The 19,583-nt window shown below is 44.8% G+C and overlaps 2 protein-coding genes across 5 annotated transcripts in view; one reads left to right on the forward strand and one right to left on the reverse strand.

Annotated features, from left to right (window-relative positions):
* LOC144986665 (NACHT, LRR and PYD domains-containing protein 12-like) overlaps positions 1–2,843 on the forward strand; it is a 515,000-nt gene extending 512,157 nt beyond the window's left edge. For both annotated transcript variants that reach the window (XM_078934327.1, XM_078934324.1), the window contains 2 exons: positions 1,643–1,816; positions 2,112–2,843. In XM_078934327.1, coding sequence (XP_078790453.1) covers positions 1,643–1,816; positions 2,112–2,139 — 202 coding nt within the window. In that variant the 3' untranslated portion in view covers positions 2,140–2,843. The remainder of the gene's footprint in view (positions 1–1,642; positions 1,817–2,111) is intronic.
* LOC101164420 (uncharacterized) overlaps positions 1–19,583 on the reverse strand; it is a 736,165-nt gene that overhangs the window by 134,546 nt on the left and 582,036 nt on the right. The window lies entirely within an intron of this gene.

Raw genomic sequence — 19,583 nt, forward strand, 5'->3', positions numbered from 1 at the left:
GTTCCTCTCAGCTTTCTGCCCTGTTTCAGCAGAGCAGCCTTTTGCTTTCTGTTGACAAACCTCATAATAATAGCTGGTTTATCCTTCACACTTTTCCTAGGCAAAGTATGGCAAGCCTCGATGCCGTCACAGTCCAGCTGGATTCCTGGATTCCTTTTTCCCTTAGAAAACCCACAACTTGTTGCTCCACAGAGCTGATGTCTTGTTCATCTGGCTCTCCGTCTCTGTTGGTGGTCACAGCTCTGGTGTATGATCTGGGTTTGACGCCCAGGCCAGTGATTACCACAACATTCATCCGTGTATACTGTTCAAGCTCCATCATCCTTCTTTCCAGAAAGGCAATCCTCTGGTCCTGCTCTTGCTTCTGGACCCGCAAAACTTTCACCTCCTCAATGAAGTCCAGAAAGAGAGAAAAAGAAGGGACAGTGGTACAACATGCAACTACACCTAGGTCGTACATTATTGACACTGATGAAGGTCAGATTAGGCGCAACCGCACACATGTGAGACCTTTAGGTTCTCCTGCACGATCAGAGTTAAATGTTTACACACAGCAGATTGGGGTAGAAGAAAATGCAGTTCAAGAATCTAGCATACCTAGTAATGACACACAGGACACTGTTATGTTACCTTATGTAACATCTTCAGGACGAGTGTCCCATCTGCCCAAGCGGTTAGATCTGTGAGAGCTGGTGAAGAAGAAAAAAGAATGTTGTATGAAAATTTGTGTTTGGTTAACAGAAATGTGAGGAAGTTTTTGTTTGATTAACAGAGGAAAAAAAAGTAAGAAAGATAAGTTGAATAAGCTAATGTTACTTGATACCCCAGATAGTGGGAAATCTTTTATGTTCCAGAATGGATTTGTTAATGTTGATAAAGAAAGAGTGTTCTAACTAAAAGGGGGAGGTGTTGGATAAAGTGAAGTGGAACTATTGGTTGTTGTGTATGTATCCGGTCGGACGGAAATTAAGAATACACAGAATAAACCACTGACGTGAGAGCAAGGTGTGGTCTGGTTTATTTCCGTCAAATGTTAAGCCAAAGCAGCTAATATAACAGTTCCAAAGCTGTCTGCTGACATTTCTGCTCCACAAAGTTCTGCTTGCAGCCATCAGCTTTTCTTTGTGTCTTTGCTCCAACAGACTCCTTTAAAGCGCGTGCAGAAGAAGCAGCCGTGCACGCTCACATGCACTCTGAGTCCTGCTGCTGTGTTTCAGCAGATGCAGTTGAGAGTCCAGCGGCTGATGTTTGTGAGCAGACAGTGACAGAGTCATGCTGCAGCTGGATGCTGCTCTGACAGACACATCCTCCACAAACATCCTCACCTTTTCATCCACAAACATCATCACCTTTTTCTGCTGTTGCTGCAGAAACATCAGTTGGTTTGGATGCAGCCACAGGCTGATGTTTGACCTTCACACATCTGGACTTCTTTCCTGAAGCAGCTGCATGTTGTCCTGAATGTTCCTGAATGTTCTTCTTCTCTGCTTCTGCTGGACTCTTCTGATCTGCTGCTGTTGCTTCACATCTTTGGACTTTTTCTAAACTTTCTGATCTTCTTCAGCTCTGAACTCTTTAGAGTAAGTGAAGGATGAAAAACATGAACTTTGTCTTTAAACTCAACTCTTTGTTCTGGATTCAGGTTGAAGAACTGCAGGTTGTCAAAGATCAGCTGTGATGCTCTGGTCTCAGCTCTGAAGTCCAACCCGTCCCACCTGACAAAACTGGACCTAAGAGATAACTTCCTTCATTCTTCAGATGTTAAGCAGCTCCAGGATCTTTTGAAGAGTCCAAACTCCAAACTGCAGACTCTGAGGTCAGTAGAGGGTTGGAGTCAGTCCAGCTTCTAAAGTTAGTCTGAGAGCAAAGATGCAGAGTTTCCTGTGAAGCTGCAGCTTCTCAGTGAAGCTCTGAGGAGAATGATGACTGGCTTCAGGACAACAGTCAGCCAATCAGAGCAGCAGAAGCTCCAACAGGTGAAGATGACAGGAAGCTGCTGCTCTGAACAGGACTGAAGCTTCTGCTGCTCTTTCTGCTGCTGTGCTGCATCACTGACTGACAGACCAGGATCAGGAGACACTCCTTCATCTCTGTTTCATTTCTCTCTGCAGATGGAAGGGAGATGTCCTGTGGGTCTGATGTTCCTCCTGGAGGAGCAGAGAGGAGCAGCAGCAGCTGGTCTGCAGAGATGTTGTGACTAGACGGTGTTCCTGGGCGGTGGAGAGCAGAGTGATGGAGGAATTAGAGGAAGTAGAGATGAGTGTCAGAGCTGCAGCAGGAACTGATCTGAGATCAGCTCCACTGTCTCTCTCAGCATCAAGTGGACAGTTATTGTGCTGCAGCTCCCCCGGTGGACTGATGGAGAACTGCACTTCCTCTTCTCATTCTAACTTGGAGTGTTGATCTGAAACATGGGTTGGATTCAGATGTTCAGCAGCTCCAGGATCTGGAGAAAAACAGACCTGCAGACAAACAGATTCTTTGTCATGCTGACAGCATTTTTAGCTGCAGTTTTTAAAGAAGTTTCATCTAAATTCAGTAGAATCTCCTCATTTTCTAGAATGTCTAAACTAGTAGAAACTTTCTGAGCATAAAGCCTGTTTTCTCCAGAGGACATGAATGAACAGAGTGGATCTTAGTGAGGAATGACAGCCTCTGGATGCAGAGAATCACTTTGATGCAGCTGCTGCAACAACACCAACTGCATTGAAGCAGGAGAGAGAAGGGAGACACCTGCTGGCTGTTTGCAGAACTGCATCTTAGTCTCAAAAGGCTTCAAACTGAAAGCTGTCTGTAAAATTCCTGCAGCCTGTTTGGATCTAATAAATGCTCTTTTGAATCAACTCTGTGTTTTCTATTGATGTTTGTCTTCATTCTATCTTTGACTCACAAACAGACTTGAATCTTTAGCCTTCCCCCTCATCCTGTTCCAGCTGTTCTAATCTTCATGTGTTTGGTTCCTTCTCAGTAGAAATGGGTTGGAAAAGAGCTTTGGAATGTTCAGGTGGTGCTGATGTCTTTCTAGATGGGGGTGGGCAGAACAGATGAGAGCTCCTCCCTCCTGATTCAGAGGGGAACAGTGGGCAGCAGCTGAAAGGAGGGAGTGGAAATGGGAAAAGTTCTCTGCAGGTTTCTCCTTTCCAAGAACAGAGGGACACGACTCCATGAACAGCAGAAGCTGAAGAGTTGGAAAACATGCCCAAAGTTGCAGCACCCCCTGCTAATAGATGCTTCGTCTCCAGGCTCCGCCCCTCCACATCAAGAGCTGCAAGGAGAAGAAAGATCAGAGCTTCTGCTGAGCTGCTATTGGAGCTTTTAGGTGATCAGATCTTTAGGAACATTTGCTGTCAATGAAAACAGGAAGTAAAGGGTTTTGAAAGATCAGACTGATGACATCATCAGTTGTGGAAACACTGGGAAAAGGAAATCCAGCAGAGAAGTAAACATCATGAACTTCCTTTTTGATTCTCTTGATTTTAAAATCATCAAGCCACAATCTAAGCAGCACCTTTATTCTTTTTTTTTTTTTAAACTTGTCCTGTCCAACAGCTGGGCAGGCTGTGAGATGAGAGATGAGAGCTGAGGGCCTCTCGTGTTGGACATATTTTACTTTAACAATAGGGGTTATTAATCTTCAGACAAACCAAAGGTATGTCTGAATTGAGGAATTGAGGCCAAACTTTATTAATTTCAACCATGTTTAAAAATGTTGGGTGTTTGACCGGACCTAAAAGGAAAGAAGGAAGGGAAGAGAGGGATGTTAGAGAGGGGGGGGTGATAGTGAGAGGGGGGGGGGGGACCATGAAGCAGCATAGAGCAGACAGGTTTACTGGTTGTTTATCTTTACGGTAAGGTTCAAATGTAGTACAAAAAGGGCGGGGCCTGTCCACACACACAATGAAATGTTAACAACATACCTGCTAACTGCAAAAATGTCCACATGTCAACATGTACACATAACAGATAGTGTTCACACACGCATACCTATGCCTTTAAACCAACTAGTGTGAAATCTTTCATTCATTCAATCATGCAAACTATAAGTGCAAAGGTGAGCTAACACCCGTGCTCATGTGAGTGTTTATGTTCTTCCAAAATGGATGGTGGAATGTGAAAAGTAGGAGGAGGAGCGCTTAGCCACCCCCACACCCAGACCCCGCCGCAGCAGCAGCGGCAGCCGGAATCCCCCCAACGCCACACGGGAACAGGCAGGGAACAACCGCCCCCCAGGCGACCAAGACCGCCACCCAGGCCAGGGCCAGCAGGACCGCTACGAGGCCCCCAGAGCCAGAGAGCAGGGAGACGCGGAGGGAAAGAGAGCGCTGCCCCAGCCCAACCAGGAAAGCAGCCCCCCCGCCGCGCCGGGAGAGCCAAACGCAGGGCCCCACCGGAGAAGGACGCCCACAGCCCCAGACGAGCACCCCATAACCACCCAGGATTTCCGGGCATCCCCCCACCCCAACCCCAGGTACGAGCCAGGACCCCCCAAGGGAGACCCGCTCCGCACTCCAGGCAGCCACCCACCCGGCCCACGGTTGGTCCAGGGAGGAGCAAGGCAGGGGCCCGCCGCCCCTGCCCAGGAGGAGGGAACCCCGGGGAAAAAAGGGGTCCCACAAGGGGTGTTGTAAATATGGCCCGACCAGGCTCAGCCACTGTTGGAAGTTTGGCGGGGCCCAGCGCTCAGGGGCAAGGACCAGGACCCACCCCCCAGGGACACGAACACCCCCGGCTCAGGTGTAATGTGAACCCCCCCACCGCGCGGAGAGAGCACCGCCGGGCCCAGGAAGCCGGCACCCAGAGGACACGGCCCCCGTTGCCAAGGGGCTCGCACCCCCCACCAGGGAAGGGGTAGGGGACAGATGGACCCAGGTCCCACCTTCCTTGCAAAATGTGTGTGCGTGTGTTTGTGAGAGTGTATGTGTGCGTGTGTGTGTGTTTGTGTTTGAATATATATATTGAAGGGGGAGGGGTGTGTGTACTAAGGGGGGGTGCAGTTAAAATTGGCGAGTAGGGCACTAAGGGGACATCTCCTGATTACTCACAGTGATGTCCCCTCACCCTCCCCACCAAGGGGCCCTAAATGTCTAAGGTGCGGTTAAAATTGGCGGGTAGGTTGCTAGGAGGACATCTGCTGCTTGCTGGCAGTGATGTCAAAGCACCCCCCCAACCAAGGACCCTACATGTCTAAGGTGCAAATAAAACCGAAAGAGGGGGGGCCCACTCCATACGGCAACCATAGGAGGGGGGCCACTGCCAAGTAGCCCCCCCCCCCAAGGCGCATCGCAGGCTAGACCCCCCACCCCCTCACCCTAATATGTAGGTTACATGGTTAATAGGTTATATGAGGAAGGGGGTAAGTTGGGGACAGCTGGTAGACTGTCCCCCGGAGCAGCACCTTTATTCTGATGAAGCTTCGCCCCCTGACCTTCATCAGTCATCTCCAGGCTCCGCCCCCAGTCTGCATCTGCTGCCTCCATCCTCTCCGTGAGTCTCAGCAGAGTTTTTCTGCAGCTGCTGGTTTTTCTGCAGCTGCGGTTAGGGGTTAAAAAAGAATACTACCCACGTATTCCCTGCCGTAAAAGGCGACTAAAAGGGACGGAGTGAGAGGACTGAGAATACTCTCTCCTGTAACTAAATTCCAAAATATGGACAGGGCAGAGTTGGGAAGGGGAGGTCACCTCCCCAAACCCCTAAGATTGGGTTGTTGAATGCGTGGAGGTGTAGTACAGATGGAAGCAAAAGAGATCTGATTGGACGGATGTTTGGAAGGAGGAGAATGAGCGTGTTAGCACTGAGTGAGACAAAGATGAAAGGGAAGAGTGAGTGTGTGTTTGGAAGTGTGAGTGGGAGAATGTCTGGTGTAGAGCAAGAGAGCAAGAGAAGGTGTGGCTTTGCTGGTGAGCTGTGAGGTGAGACGATGTGTGGTTGAATGGAAGGAGGTTTCACCAAGACTGATATGGGTGAAAGTGAAATTTCTGAAGGAGTTGTGGGCGTTCGTGAGTGCATATGGTCCTGGCAGTGAGAGGAATGAAGAGGAGACAGTGACCTTCTGGAATGACTTGGATGAGTGCTTGCAAGGATTTGGAGCAAATGTGAATATTGTGCTGATGGGAGATCTGAATGCTAGAGTAGGTGATGAGAAAATTGAGGGTGTTGTTGGCGGGCATGGTGTTCCTGGAAAGAATGATAATGGTGAGAGACTGATAGGAATGTGCACTGAAAGAGAGAAGGTGATTGGGAATACATGGTTCAGAAAAAAAGAGATCCATAAGTATATGTGGGTGATACTTATGGCAGAGTGGTGGAAGAGTGATTGATAAAGCACTGATGGATTATGTGGTGGTTTCAAAGGTTGCATGTAGTAGATTGCTGGATGTTAGTGGAGGGGAGAGAGTGGAGGTATGTCTGATCACTATTTGGTGGAAGGAAGGTTGCGTGTGGGTATGCCATGGGCGAGATCGAGAAAGAGTGGGGAGGCAAGACAAGTTCTGAGAATGAGTGTTTTGAAGAACAAAAAGAAAATGTGTGAGTATCAGAAGGAATTAGGTGGCAAGTGGAATATGGTGAAGGAGCAAATGGTTGTTGGAGTGGAGGAAGAATGGCAACAGTTCAAGAGTGCAGTGGTTGGATGTGCAGAGGAAGTGTGTGGTGTGAGACGTGTTGGGGGGTAGTGTAAGAAAGGGAAGTGAATGGTGGTGCGAGGAGGTAAGGTTGGCTGTAGCTGAGAAGAGATGTGCGTATGAAGTATGGCTGCAGAGAAAGGACAGGGAGTTAGTTAGTTTGCAGCAGAGTACAGGGAGCCTCTTTAAACAGCTCTGCACCACACAAAACAACAGGAAGACCTCAGCAAGAAGCTCATGTTTATTGATTCACTTTCTTTGGATGTTTGGGTTCTCTGATAAACCACCAGAGGGCGACAGAGGACTGTTGATATTATTACCAAAACAGTAAATAAATCAACATTTTGCACAAACTGAACAAACTTAGGTCAGGTGCTAACGTTCTGATTCTGTTGTAAAAGACTTTTGTTTTTATTTATTCAGAATTTTGGCTCAAGAAGACCAAAAATGACAAAAGAAACTCCAACAAAGTTGCTTTATAATGAGGAAATGAAATGTTATTTTTATTGAATTATCAAATGGAGACTCAGCTTCAGGTGATAAAAAAGGTTGGTGCTATTTCCAGTTTTAGAAAGAACATGCCTTCTGCACAGTTTGCAGTGAACGTTACTCATTTATGTCAGTTTTTAATGAACTGAAATACCTCCACACAGGAGACAAGATTTAAGTTTTGACAACATATTTTTACCGGCCACAGAAATATTTTGAGGTTTTACTTTTTGAACTTTTTCTGATTTATTTAAAGAAAACTGCATCAAAGTAATTTCTTGGTGTGAACACGTCTTTATTGTCATCTAACTGTAAACTCCAATTCAAACATGCTGACAAAACAAGGACAGATTTCCTAGAGATTTCCTAATTCTGCTTCCATGTGATCACATGAAAACAGTCCAATGTTTTGGATTCTTCTTCTTCTACATCATTGACATTAAAGCTGCAGCTCTGTCACCAGGAAACAACATGTGACAGGTCCCAGTTTTTGGTGGAACACCGTCTCTGTGATGCTACAGACGCTGCTAAAACACAGTGGATTTCATTCTGTTCTATGTAGAAAAGTCTGTTTTATTCATGTCTGATGAATTCATCTTGGAGTATTTATCCTCCACATCTATAAGTCCGCTCCGTGAAAATCCTGTCCCACTTTAAAGCGGTCCGTGTTTCCATGGTGACAGAGGGAACAGCTGGTTAGCATCTTTCTAACTTGACTGAACTGAGGGTTGGGGTTTCCAGCACAGAACCAACCTGAGAGCAAATGAACATTCAAATCCTCCACAAGCTAAACCCCATCAGCGTTGGATTGCTGCTGACAGACAGACTTCATTGATGGCATCTTCCGTTCTGGACCTGACGTTTAGCACACCATAGCTGGATTCCAGAGCGCTTTATCAAAGCGCCTTAAGCCCGTTTGGACTCTGGCGCTCCACGCGCTGGATGAATAGTGGCGTTTGGAGGAAGTGCGGCTGCACGGTCCGTCACTGAACACCGTCACTGCCTGGACCTCTTTCTGGGTCCTAGTGCCCTAAAGGTTACAGCTCCTGGTTCCACAAGAAAAAAGTCCATTCTAGAGGCCACTCTGACGTCATCATCATCAAAGACAGCGTTACCTAGCAACCATACCAAGACCATAGCAGCTATAGAGGGAAACACAACAAACCATCAACGGCGGTTAAAGCAGTCAGACGTTTGTTCTGCAGCTCAGCAAAAATCTCTGCTTTAGGTTTTGGGGAGAAAAACAAAGGAAAACTCACGGAGAAGGATTCTGCAAAGGAAATCCCAAGTTCTATTGGTAAGTCAGCGTCCTGGAAACATGCTTTGTTGGTTCTGAAGTGGCATGAATGCAGACTTAGATTGGTTTGTTTCCTTGGATTCTTCAGATGGATTCAAGCTGTAAATGTTGTCAGCATAAAGCAAGTTTGGACTCAACTAAAGCAGAAAGTGGCTTTGAAGATGGTCAGGAGAAATGAGGGCTTTTTTCAGGAATTCTTGGAAGAGGAAGACTTCTCCAAACAACCAGAATCTAGGAGGAGGTTTTTTCAGCATTGAGATCAGGATTTAGCATGAGCTTCAATCCCATATGTCCACTATATGTCCCGTGTTGAAATCTACTATTAAAATGTGGGAAACAAATGTTTATCAAATCCATATCAATCCAAAAGCCTGGAGACTGGATGGCCGTGGTCCTCCCTTTGACCTGGACACTGGTTGCCATGGCGACCTGCACACTCACTAAGCTGGAATTAGAAGAAGAAAAAGAGACCAAAATGATTGATAAAGCAGGTTTTCCAGGGAAATCCCACAAAGTGCTTTCCAAGCTAGAACTAAGAATATCCAGCATGCATTTGGAAAAACTCATTAGCTTCTTGTGGAAAATGATGAGTCATTGTAAAAGCATTCTATGAACGCTCAGAAAACTTCCTCTAAGGTTGTGGTTGTTTGGAGAAGTCCTCCTCTACAAAGAAGTTCTCCTGACCATCTTCAAAGCCACTTTCTGCTTTTTCAAACGCTACTGTTCAACAAAAACTTGGTTTCTGCCACAAAACCAACCTTAGACACTGAAACAGAATGAATCCAATGCAGAAATGTGTTGACACCTTTAATTCAAAGCTTCAATCAGTTTGAATCTCATGAAGAACATTTCAAAAATCCACATTTGGATCAGGCGTCTTCATCAGAGCACAACTCATGTTTCCAGGACTGTGACTCACCAATAGATCCTCATTTCCTTTACACAATCTGTTTCCATCATTTGGATTTGTCATAAAAACTTGAGTTAGAAAAGAATTGTTGCCCCAAAATGTCCAGTTTGAATAGTCTACAGTTTGTTGTGTTTGGTTGCTAGGTAACAGGGTCTTTAATGTCTGTGATGTCATGGTGGCTTTCAGAGTTGAACTCCTGAATATGACGGTAAACATTTGGATTGAACAAAAATGGGATTGAAGCTCATGCTAAATCCTGATCTCAATGCTGAAAAAACCTCCTCCTAGATTCTGGTTGTTTGGAGAAGTCCTCCTCTTCCAAGAATTCCTGAAAAAAGCCCTCATTTCTCCTGACCATCTTCAAAGCCACTTTCTGCTTTAGTTTAGTCCAAACTTGCTTTATGCTGACAACATTTACAGCTTGAATCCATCTGAAGAATCCAAGGAAACAAACCAATCTAAGTCTGCATTCATGCCACTTCAGAACCAACAAAGCATGTTTCCAGGACGCTGACTTACCAATAGAACTTGGGATTTCCTTTGCAGAATCCTTCTCCGTGTGTTTTCCTTTGTTTTTCTCCCCAAAACCTAAAGCAGAGATTTTTGCTGAGCTGTAGAACAAACGTCTGACTGGGGGGTATTCCAGGAAGCAGGTTATGCTAGCTCCCACGGTAAGTTTGAGGCTAAGGAAGTTGATAACCTCAGTTTTCGGTTCCAGAAATGGAGGTATGTTTCAGGGTGGGTCAAGTTGCCATAGCAACTCATGCTCTGAACATAACCTGGTCGGGAGCAGGTTTATTTGAAGGTTAGTTTGTTTACAGAGAAGTGAAGCAGCATGGCGTGTCCATTTGAAGATGATTTAGTGGATGAAGAAACTCAGATAATACTTTTTCCACCGTGAGAGGGTGATAAGACCATGTATGGATGTTGGAAAATTCAACTTTTTCACTTTGATCTTACTTAATTATTTGCTTCAGTTAAGATAATTAAAAATCTTTTTTTTGTTAAGTCAGTTTAAAAATAACACGTATTTATCAGACAGTTATTTTACTTTCATTCAAATTAATTCAATTAAGTAGGTGTAACTTTGTTGCTGCTGTTAGATCTGCACCGCAAGGGATTGTGGGATGCCATTCCCTTTGCCTGTCTGGACGGATTTTGGTTTAAGTGTGGCTTTTTGACAAAATTTTTTTAGTTGTTTTACTGTGTTTTGCCATGTTTTGCTGAGTTATCTTGTCCTACTGTGCTTATGTCTCTGCACCATGAGTAAGAATGAAAGAGAGGATGGTGAGTGTATATCACCCCTACTGATCATTTCAGTAATGGTAAAGGCGGACAATTCTTTAATGAATTTGAGCGCAACGTGCATTTTTTTCCCCATCCTTTTTATTGTTATAAAAATGAGTATATCTGCCAGCTCATACTTAGACATATGAGAGATCAAGAAATATAATTAATTAAGATGGAAAAAATATTAATTGAATTGGAGTAATATGACATTTAGTTAGATAAATATGTAAATATGAGTTGTATAAACATATATTGAGTTTTATAGACGAAAGAAATTAGGTTGATTAAATTTAACTCAATTATTTGTTACCAATAGAAGTATTTCATTTAAGGTGGCAAAATTGGATAAGTTATATATATATGCGTCACAAGGAAAATGGAAATGAGGTCAGAAACGTGTGCGTTTACTTTGTCTGTTCTTCTACTACAAGCAGAAACTCTTTTTTTTGATGATGCAGCCGTGTTACTTTTTTGATGGACGTATAATCTTCATACGCCGTCATTAAAATCTCAGACTCAGTCTCACTAAAGTATTGCGCTCTCTTTGGTTCTCCACGCGTTTCCATGGTGACTCCGGAAATCGGCGATCCATTGAGAATGTCTTTATGTACCTTCCGTGCACGAGCATTAACCCAGGGTTACCAAGTCGAGCGCAATTACGCCAACTCATATCCGGTCTTTTGGAACCGACATACCCAGAGTAAGCGAGTTCAGGCGGATTTCAGCCAGAGTTCAGGGTTAAAGTCAGGCTAGTTTAAACATGCTTCCTGGAATACCCCCCTGCTTTAACCGCCGTTGATGGTTTGTTGTGTTTCCCTCTATAGCTGCTATGGTCTTGGTATGGTTGCTAGGTAACGCTGTCTTTGATGATGATGACGTCAGAGTGGCCTCTAGAATGGACTTTTTTCATGTTTCACGTTGATTTATTTGACTGTTCTGTTAATAATATCAACAGTTCTCTGTCGCCCTCTGGTGGTTCATCAGATAAGCCAAACTTCCAAAGAAAGTGAATCAATAAACATTAGCTAATTCTTGATGCAGGTTTGAAAACACAGATGGAAAACAGCATCAATACAAATATTAGTCAATTTTTCCTTGAATGGAACAATTTCAGGATTTTTTGTGAGAAAAATTGTGAAAAACTGTCTTGTAAAGTGTGTGGTGACGGTCCACTGTGGAAAATGACTGTTTGTGGAACATTGAGATGTGCTCAGTGATTTTGCTTTAGGACCAGTCTAGGATCCATTATTCAGAATCAAGGATTTATTGATAAATATTATTTATTGACAGAAAATAAAGAGTAAATGTATTTCTCATCCAGCAGTGATTGTGGTGTTTGTAAGTCTTTTATTTTGAAATTCCTCAAGGATGATCATCATGGTGGGATTTCTAGATCTGCATGAACTCATCCTGAATCCAAAAGACACTGGAGCATCAAAGAATCCAACCCATCTCTGCCAACATGAGGCTCTTACTTTGAAACGTCTCAGACTTCCTGCAGGGAAACAGGCTTTCTGCTGCTGCACTGACAGATGTGCACGAGCTTGAAAGAGCTTCCTGACTGAGGAGCTGCAGACTTTCTCCTGCAGAGCAGCAGCTGACTTCAGCGTCGTCATGGGAACACAGTCTGCTGCTGCTTCTGGAAACGTCTTCAAGGCTGTGGTGGGACTTGTTGGTCTGGAGGACAGATTCTCTGAGCAAATGCTGCTTCAGCTTCAAGCTTCAGCTCTTTTCTTCTGGCAGAGCTTAGAAGAAATGGAAACCTCCTTTGTTCTGACTGTTTGCTCCAAATCCCAGATTCAGGAATTCCTCCAAGAAGTTCAGCTCAGAGATCATCAGCAGAGAAAAGCCTGAAGTTCTGATGGGAAATGACAACAGAACATGATCAATATTATTGATCCACATGGAATCCAGAAGAAACTCTGAGGTGAAGACATGAAGACACAAGCTTCAGAGACATGAGGAGAAGTCAGAGTGGATTCATTCTGGACTTTCTTCTCACATCTTCTCTTCAGAACATCTTTGTCTTTGATCCTTCAAATCTTCTGAAATCTGATCATCCATGGATTGTTTTTGTGGGATCAGATCCAGAGTTGCTGAAAGTTCTGCTGCCCTCTGCTGGTCAAAGTGTCCAAACAGCAGAGAGGAGATTCTCTGGGATTCATTGGAGTCCAGATTCTCCTGGATGTGAACAGTCTCTGCTTCTGGAACAGAAGAGTCCTTCTCAGAGCAGCATTGAGGATCTGTTCTGTCCGGCTGAGAGCGCTCCCTGCTGGTAGGAGACAGAACCACATCAGCTGCTTTTCTTTGGCCGTTCAGAAACAGTCTGGAGACTCTAAAAAACCTCCACTTCCTGAAGCAAACGGATGCAGAGCATCATGTTTGATCCTCTTCCTTCAGAAACGGCTCCATTGTTCCATCGCTCAGCAGTTTGACTAAAGCAGCTGAGAGTCTTGATGCAAACAGACCTCAGCAGCTCATCCAGAACGCCATGACAGAAGCACATGCAGCAGCACGTGCACGCTCCCAGAGAACAGCAGCTGATCCAAGTCCTGACTTGGAGGTGAGACCTTTCTGTTCTGCTTGGACCACACTTCAACATGAACTTCATTTCCCATCATTCCATCTGTCAGGAGAGAACAGCTGCAATCAGCTTCCTTCAGGAATGACTGCAGGTAGAAGGATCTTTCATTCTTCAGCACCACCAGGACCCACATCCAGCCCATCAACAGCCAGAACATCAGTGACATCAGCGTCTGATCTTCATCACATCATCATCATCAAAGGACCACCTCTACGTTTTTACAATCTGATGGATTTCAGTCTTTCTGCAGCTTCTCATCAGGTGGATTGTGAAGTGATTGTGTCTGTGTAAATTTAATTAAGATATTTTTTCACAAGTGTCCTTTAGGTATTTCAAGGTACTTATAATGCCTCCCACCGACAGTGGCAGTGAGGCAGGGGAAGCTTCAGCAGCATCGTGGAAGTGGTTCTCCTTGATGCATGAGGCAATAGGCAGAAGGGCATCTGTTAGGCCTCCATGCCTCATTGCCTCATGCTGGGAGAACCCTTCCACATCCTCTGGAGCATCCTCTGCCTCAGTGCAACAACAGCAGGAGCAGGCAGGGGAAGATGAGGAGGAGGAGGAGGAGCCACCGCCGCCAGCTAAGAGGCCACGGTGGGGCAGCCTTTTCAGTATTTTAGAAAAGGCAGAGAGCAGAGAGGAGGAGAGACAAGAAAGACTGTTACTAATTTTGGAAAAGATCGTTGAAAAAAATGTAATGTTTTTATTGTTTGAATTTGTTTAATAAATTCATGAACAGAAATGAATTATTAACAAGTATTATTCAAACCCTGAGCCATTTTTAACAATCTCATAAACATCAAAGGTAAATATTTACAATTTCATCTCATATTTAACACTTGTTTTTTATACATCTTAACAATAATCGTGGTCTTCTAGAGCCATTTGTGGCACAGTTGGAGCTGACAGGAAACTAGAGATTTGTCCATGCAGACGGATGCCACTCTGCTCGTCCTGCTGTGGCTCAACATCTGTGGCTCCAAGCAGTCTCCTTCGCTGATGCACATATTGTGTAGGATGGCGCTGCAGGCAATGATTTTCATTGCAAAGTTTGTTTTTACTTCCAGTGCCCCCAGAAATATTGCTCTCATCATTATCTTAATAATGCCAAATCCTCTCTCCACCACAGAGCGTGCCTTGGCGTGGTGCTGGTTGTAACGGGCCTGAACCGCATTCCTCATGGGTTCCCTGTAGGGTGTCAGCAGCGTGATGGGATGAGCAATGCAGGGATACCCACAATCACCCAAAAGGATCTTTCAGGTGGGTAATGTTTGATTGGCGTAAATTGGACTGTCGCGCAGAACCCATGAGTCATGGACTGTTCCAGAATATCCAACAAAAATGTCTAAAAATTTGGCATTTGAGTCACAAACAGCCTGCATCTGAATTGAATAAAAAAGCTTCCTGTTAAAATAAGAAGCTGGATCTTCTTTTGGGGCCTTGATTCTCATGTGGCAGCCATCGATGCTCCCCACGACCTTTTGGAAGGCAGCAGACCAAGCGAGCTGCTAAAAAACCAGAGGTGACTAATGGCAGTTCATTCCCACTGGGAAGCTGGATGACCCTGTTCATCAGCTGGAGGATGCGGTCTGCCGTCCTGTGGACAACATACCCTCACAGTGGACCGTGGCATGTCAAAGGCCCTGGCTACCACACTGCAAGATGTGCCACACGCCAGCAAGAAAAGAAACACCAGGACCTCAGTCTCTTGCCCCCCCCAGAGTGTGAGGAAACCGAAGCTGCTTCACCAGATGCTTGATGGTCCTGCGGGTCAACCGAAAATCCGGTCTTGTGTCGGACTGACCGTCAACATAGAGGGCCAGGAGAGCCACCTTTATGCTGGGAAGGCAGTAGAGACGTGGAAGACCCTGGAAAATAGAATATTATTTCATTTTGGAAATTAAATCTCAGTTTTGGAATGTTTCTATTTATTCTGATGTCTTACATTTTATTTTATAAAGTATTTTTGAATGCTTTAAAATCTCATATTTTTTTGCTGGGTTTTTGGGTTCTCATATAATTATTTAAAATGAAAGGATTTTTGTATAAAACAAGTGTGCTGTAAATCTTTTTCCAAATAAACTGGTATGGAATACTTTGTGTTGAAGGCTGATATGGTTTGACTCTGAAGAAAAAACACACATAACTTTCTCTGAACGCACAAGAGTGTTGCATGGATTAATACAACTCATAGTCCAGTGTTGAAAAAGAATGTTAAACTCTTGCCCATTAGATGGCGTACCACCAAATGCTAAAGTTTAACTCACAAGTTGTTCATGTCTGGCTAGGGCAGCCAGAGGAAATCTTCTGAATGTCAGATGCCTGATTCTCCTCCTTGCCGCCCTGTGCTGCATTACGGCTCGTTTTAGGACTGATCTAACAAAAAACTATCGAATTATTGCCAACAGGATTAATATTTGCCATTTTCAGTAAAGTGGAATCGAAAGAATGCCTCCTCGCACGAGACAGTAAAGGGTTCAGCGGCGTGAAAAAAAATATAAACATTTATGGACTAGTAAACTTGCTGCTTTATTTCTGAACAAATTCATTAAATCTACACCAATGTGTTTGTAATTTTATTAGTTATATATGAGGGGCCATAAAAGACATTATTTATTCTGAACCATTCACATTCATACATTCTTGCTCTCACATTCATATATACTCTCGTACGCATACATATATTCTCACTTGCACATACATATATTCTCACTTGTGCTTACATGTATTCTCACTTGCGCATCCATATATTCTCTGTCTCGCATGCATATATATTACCTTACACATACATACATTCTCACTCTCATTGTCACTCTTAAAAAAGAATATATGGATGTGAAAGACGAGTATATATATGTGCGTGTGAGGAAAAGTATATATATGCGTGTGAGAGAGGAGTATGCATGAAAAGGAAGTGACTTTGCATGAAAAGGAAGTAACTTTGCATGAAAAGGAAGTGACTTTGCATGAAAAGGAAGGCAGATGATTTCTCGTGCTCTGATTGGACGAGAGGCCGCCACCTCCCATTTTGAACAGACGCTAACATGATCTAGCAAGAAGGAGCCACGGGGGCCCTGCAGCAGGCCATCGGAATCTTAAGAAATATTTTTATCTTCACCTCAAGTGGTCACAAATCTGTCTGCATCTCTAGAGGCACAAAGAAATGTCTCAAATACCAACCAGGGAGCGTGAATTATGGGCGACACTTCCTGTAGACGCAGGAACACGCATTTACATTAAAACAAATTCCTCTTGTTTTCCATAATTACATATAAATGTAGGAAAACCAGCTGTCATGTCTTAAAAAAGGCAACGGTGAGGTGAAGATAAAATATTTCTTAAGGTTCCGATGGCCTGCTGCAGGACCCCCGTGGCTCCTTCTTTTTTTTTTTTAACTTTATTAACAAATATTGCACATACAAAATACCCAAAACAAAACTCCACACTGTGCAAAATACAATCTTCACGTTTGCCAGGAGAATGAACAAAAAAAAAAAAAAAAACATAATAATAACTATGTAAAACTGGTTATGCAAAAATAAAACAAAAATAATAAAGGCAAAGGAATCTGTTAAAGTTTCAGGAGAGACCATGTGTCAACTGTTCTGACAGCTTTTTTGTTAATGGAGGATTTTATACTGTTCACATACAACACCATTTCTTTCTGAAAAACATAAGTATGAATGTGAATGGTTCAGAATAAATAATGTCTTATACGGCCCCTCATAGTTATAAATCAGTCACATTTTCCATCATCAGAACACAGCAGATTCATAAATAGTCTTCGTAAAATGTTTACATGTTTTTTTATTTACTTACTTTCGGACACAGCCTTAGTCTGCTGGAAGAAGGTGGTGACAACAACTCAAAATCTAATTGGTTGAAAGACATGCATCAGAGACCTTCAGAGCACATGGTGAAACCACTTACCCTGCCTGACAACAAAGACATCTGAAATGCAATTGGTTAAATACTCTAGTCTGTCTGGAAGCAGCATAACCAACATAAACTCACAAAGTTGAGTAGAATGATTTAATGAGTATGCATGGACAAAATATACTTAAAACATGATCAAGATATTTTTTAAACCTTCAGAGAAGGGTTTGAACGGCCCTGACGGCCCTCCACTGATATTTTTATATATTAGTTTTCTAGTTGTTTTTTACGACGGGCTTTTAGGTTCACGGTGATGTAACCCTGATTAATTTTAAATGTTCACTCATACATCTTCCATACAGTACCCTTAATCAGACACTAGGGGGAGACACCCGTTTTTAGAGACGCTTCCTAAAGCGTCAAGGAAGGAGGAAGATTCTTCTAGTTTTTTCCATCTGCCACGACGCGGTGAGATGAAAGGACATCTTGAACACATTTGGCACAAATCGACACTGAAGGAGGATTCTAAAGATGTTTAAACAGAGTTGTGTTTGAAAAAAATATTCTGGTGAGTTGAAGATTGTTTTTCAGTTTTAAATAGGCTAACCACTTAGCAAGTTAGCAAGCTAACGAGCTAGCATGCTAGCACATGATGAGGCCAAGAGGAGAAAGGTTGTCAGGAGCCGGGGCCAGGGCGGTTCATCTTTTTCTCACTTCCGGGTTTCGGGCTTTTATTTTGTTAACTCATGTTCTGTCTTCTGTCGGTTCTTTAGGTAACTTACCCCGGTCTTCACCGGCACCTGTGTACCCACCTGTTTTCATTTATTGTGTGTGTATATAAGCTCCTGTTTTGGCTTCACTTGTCACCGGATCGTTCTACTTGTTTGACCTCTGTCTTTACGAGCTTAAGAGCCTTCCTTGGATTAAAATATCCTTTTTGATTCGAACTTCTGCCGTCCTGCTTTTGTGTCCGAATTCACACCCTTGACATTACGATCCGGTCATCATGGACGCAGCGGACGCAGGAGTTCCATGAACGAGCAGCGACGCACAGGAGAGGGTCATTCTCCAGCAGGAGGAACAGCTAAATTACCTCAGACGAGGTATGCTGGAGATGGCTGGGCGCCAGGAGCAACAGCTGACCATGATCGGTGATCGCATTGAGACATTGGCAAAGCAGCTCCAGCAGCCGCCGTCATCTCATCCGCCACATCACTCTACCTCTGCGCCGACACCGGTGATTCCAGTCCAGACGACGTCACTCGCCCCGGGGGTTCAACTGGCCCGACCAGAGAGGTTTTCCGGCGACTCAGGGGATTGTCGGGCGTTTATCACTCAATGCGAGCTCCATTTCGAGCTGCAGGCACCCAGTTTCCCTACTGATCGGGCCAAGGTGGCATTTATAATATCACACCTCTCTGACAGAGCCGGAGCATGGGCCACTGCGGAGTGGCAACGTGGAGGAGCGACCTGCGCCTCTCTCTCTGCCTTTCTCGACGCCTTCACCCAGGTTTTTCAACACACGAAACCCGGCAGAGAGGCGGCTCGGGCGCTGATGCAGCTGACACAAGGTAACCGTCGGGTGACGGATTATGCTATTGAGTTCCGGACTCTCGCTTCAGAGAGCGGGTGGAACCCCGCAGCGCTTACGGACGCTTTTCTAGAGGGATTATCAGAGGAGCTGAAGGACCACTTAGCTCCCTTGGAGCTGCCCTCATCCCTGGAGCCTCTTATCGCCCTGGTGATTCGTATCGACAATCGACTGCAGGATCGTCGGCGGGGGCGCCGGGTGGACGTTTCCCAGTTCAGGGGACACCCTGACGTTTACGTCCAGCCCTCCCCTCATATGTCTTCTGTTACCCCCACAGTGCCTCCTGCAGCCCCGTTGGAGGAACCTATGCAGCTGGGTCGTGGCCGTTTGTCCCCCACTGAGCGTAGACGAAGGATGGCAGCAGGTGAGTGCCTTTACTGTGGTCAGCGGGGTCATTACTGTAAGAACTGCCCAAAAGCTTCCGCTCGTCATTAAAGGTGGGCACACTGACGAGCGGAGGCCAGGTGCCCGTCGATTCTAAATCCACCTCCTGTCTTTTGGAGGGTCACATTGTGTCTAAGGGTGGGGGGTTTCCTGTTCGGGCCTTGTTAGATTCTGGGGCTGAACAGAACCTTATGGATGCTGAGCTAGCCAGACAGGCCGGTCTTAGGACCAAGTCGCTTCCCCGTCCTTGGCGGGTGATCTCCCTCAACGGTGAGGTGGTCGCCACAGTTAACCAGATCACTGAACCTGTTCACCTCATCCTTTCTGGGAACCACCACGAGCATACCAGTTTTTTTCTTTTTGAGTCCCCTCATAATCCGGTGGTTCTAGGATTTCCCTGGCTTCTGAATCACAACCCAGTCATTGATTGGCCAACCAATCGCGTAGTCAGTTGGAGTACTCATTGTCACAAGGCCTGTTTACGCTCAGCTCGGCATCCAGAGTCTGACTCCGCTGACCCGGTAGGGGAGCCGTCCTCACCT

This window comes from Oryzias latipes, chromosome 2, assembly GCF_053564925.1.
Source record: "Oryzias latipes strain Hd-rR chromosome 2, Olatipes_Hd-rR_3.1".
Lineage (NCBI taxonomy): Eukaryota > Metazoa > Chordata > Actinopteri > Beloniformes > Adrianichthyidae > Oryzias > Oryzias latipes.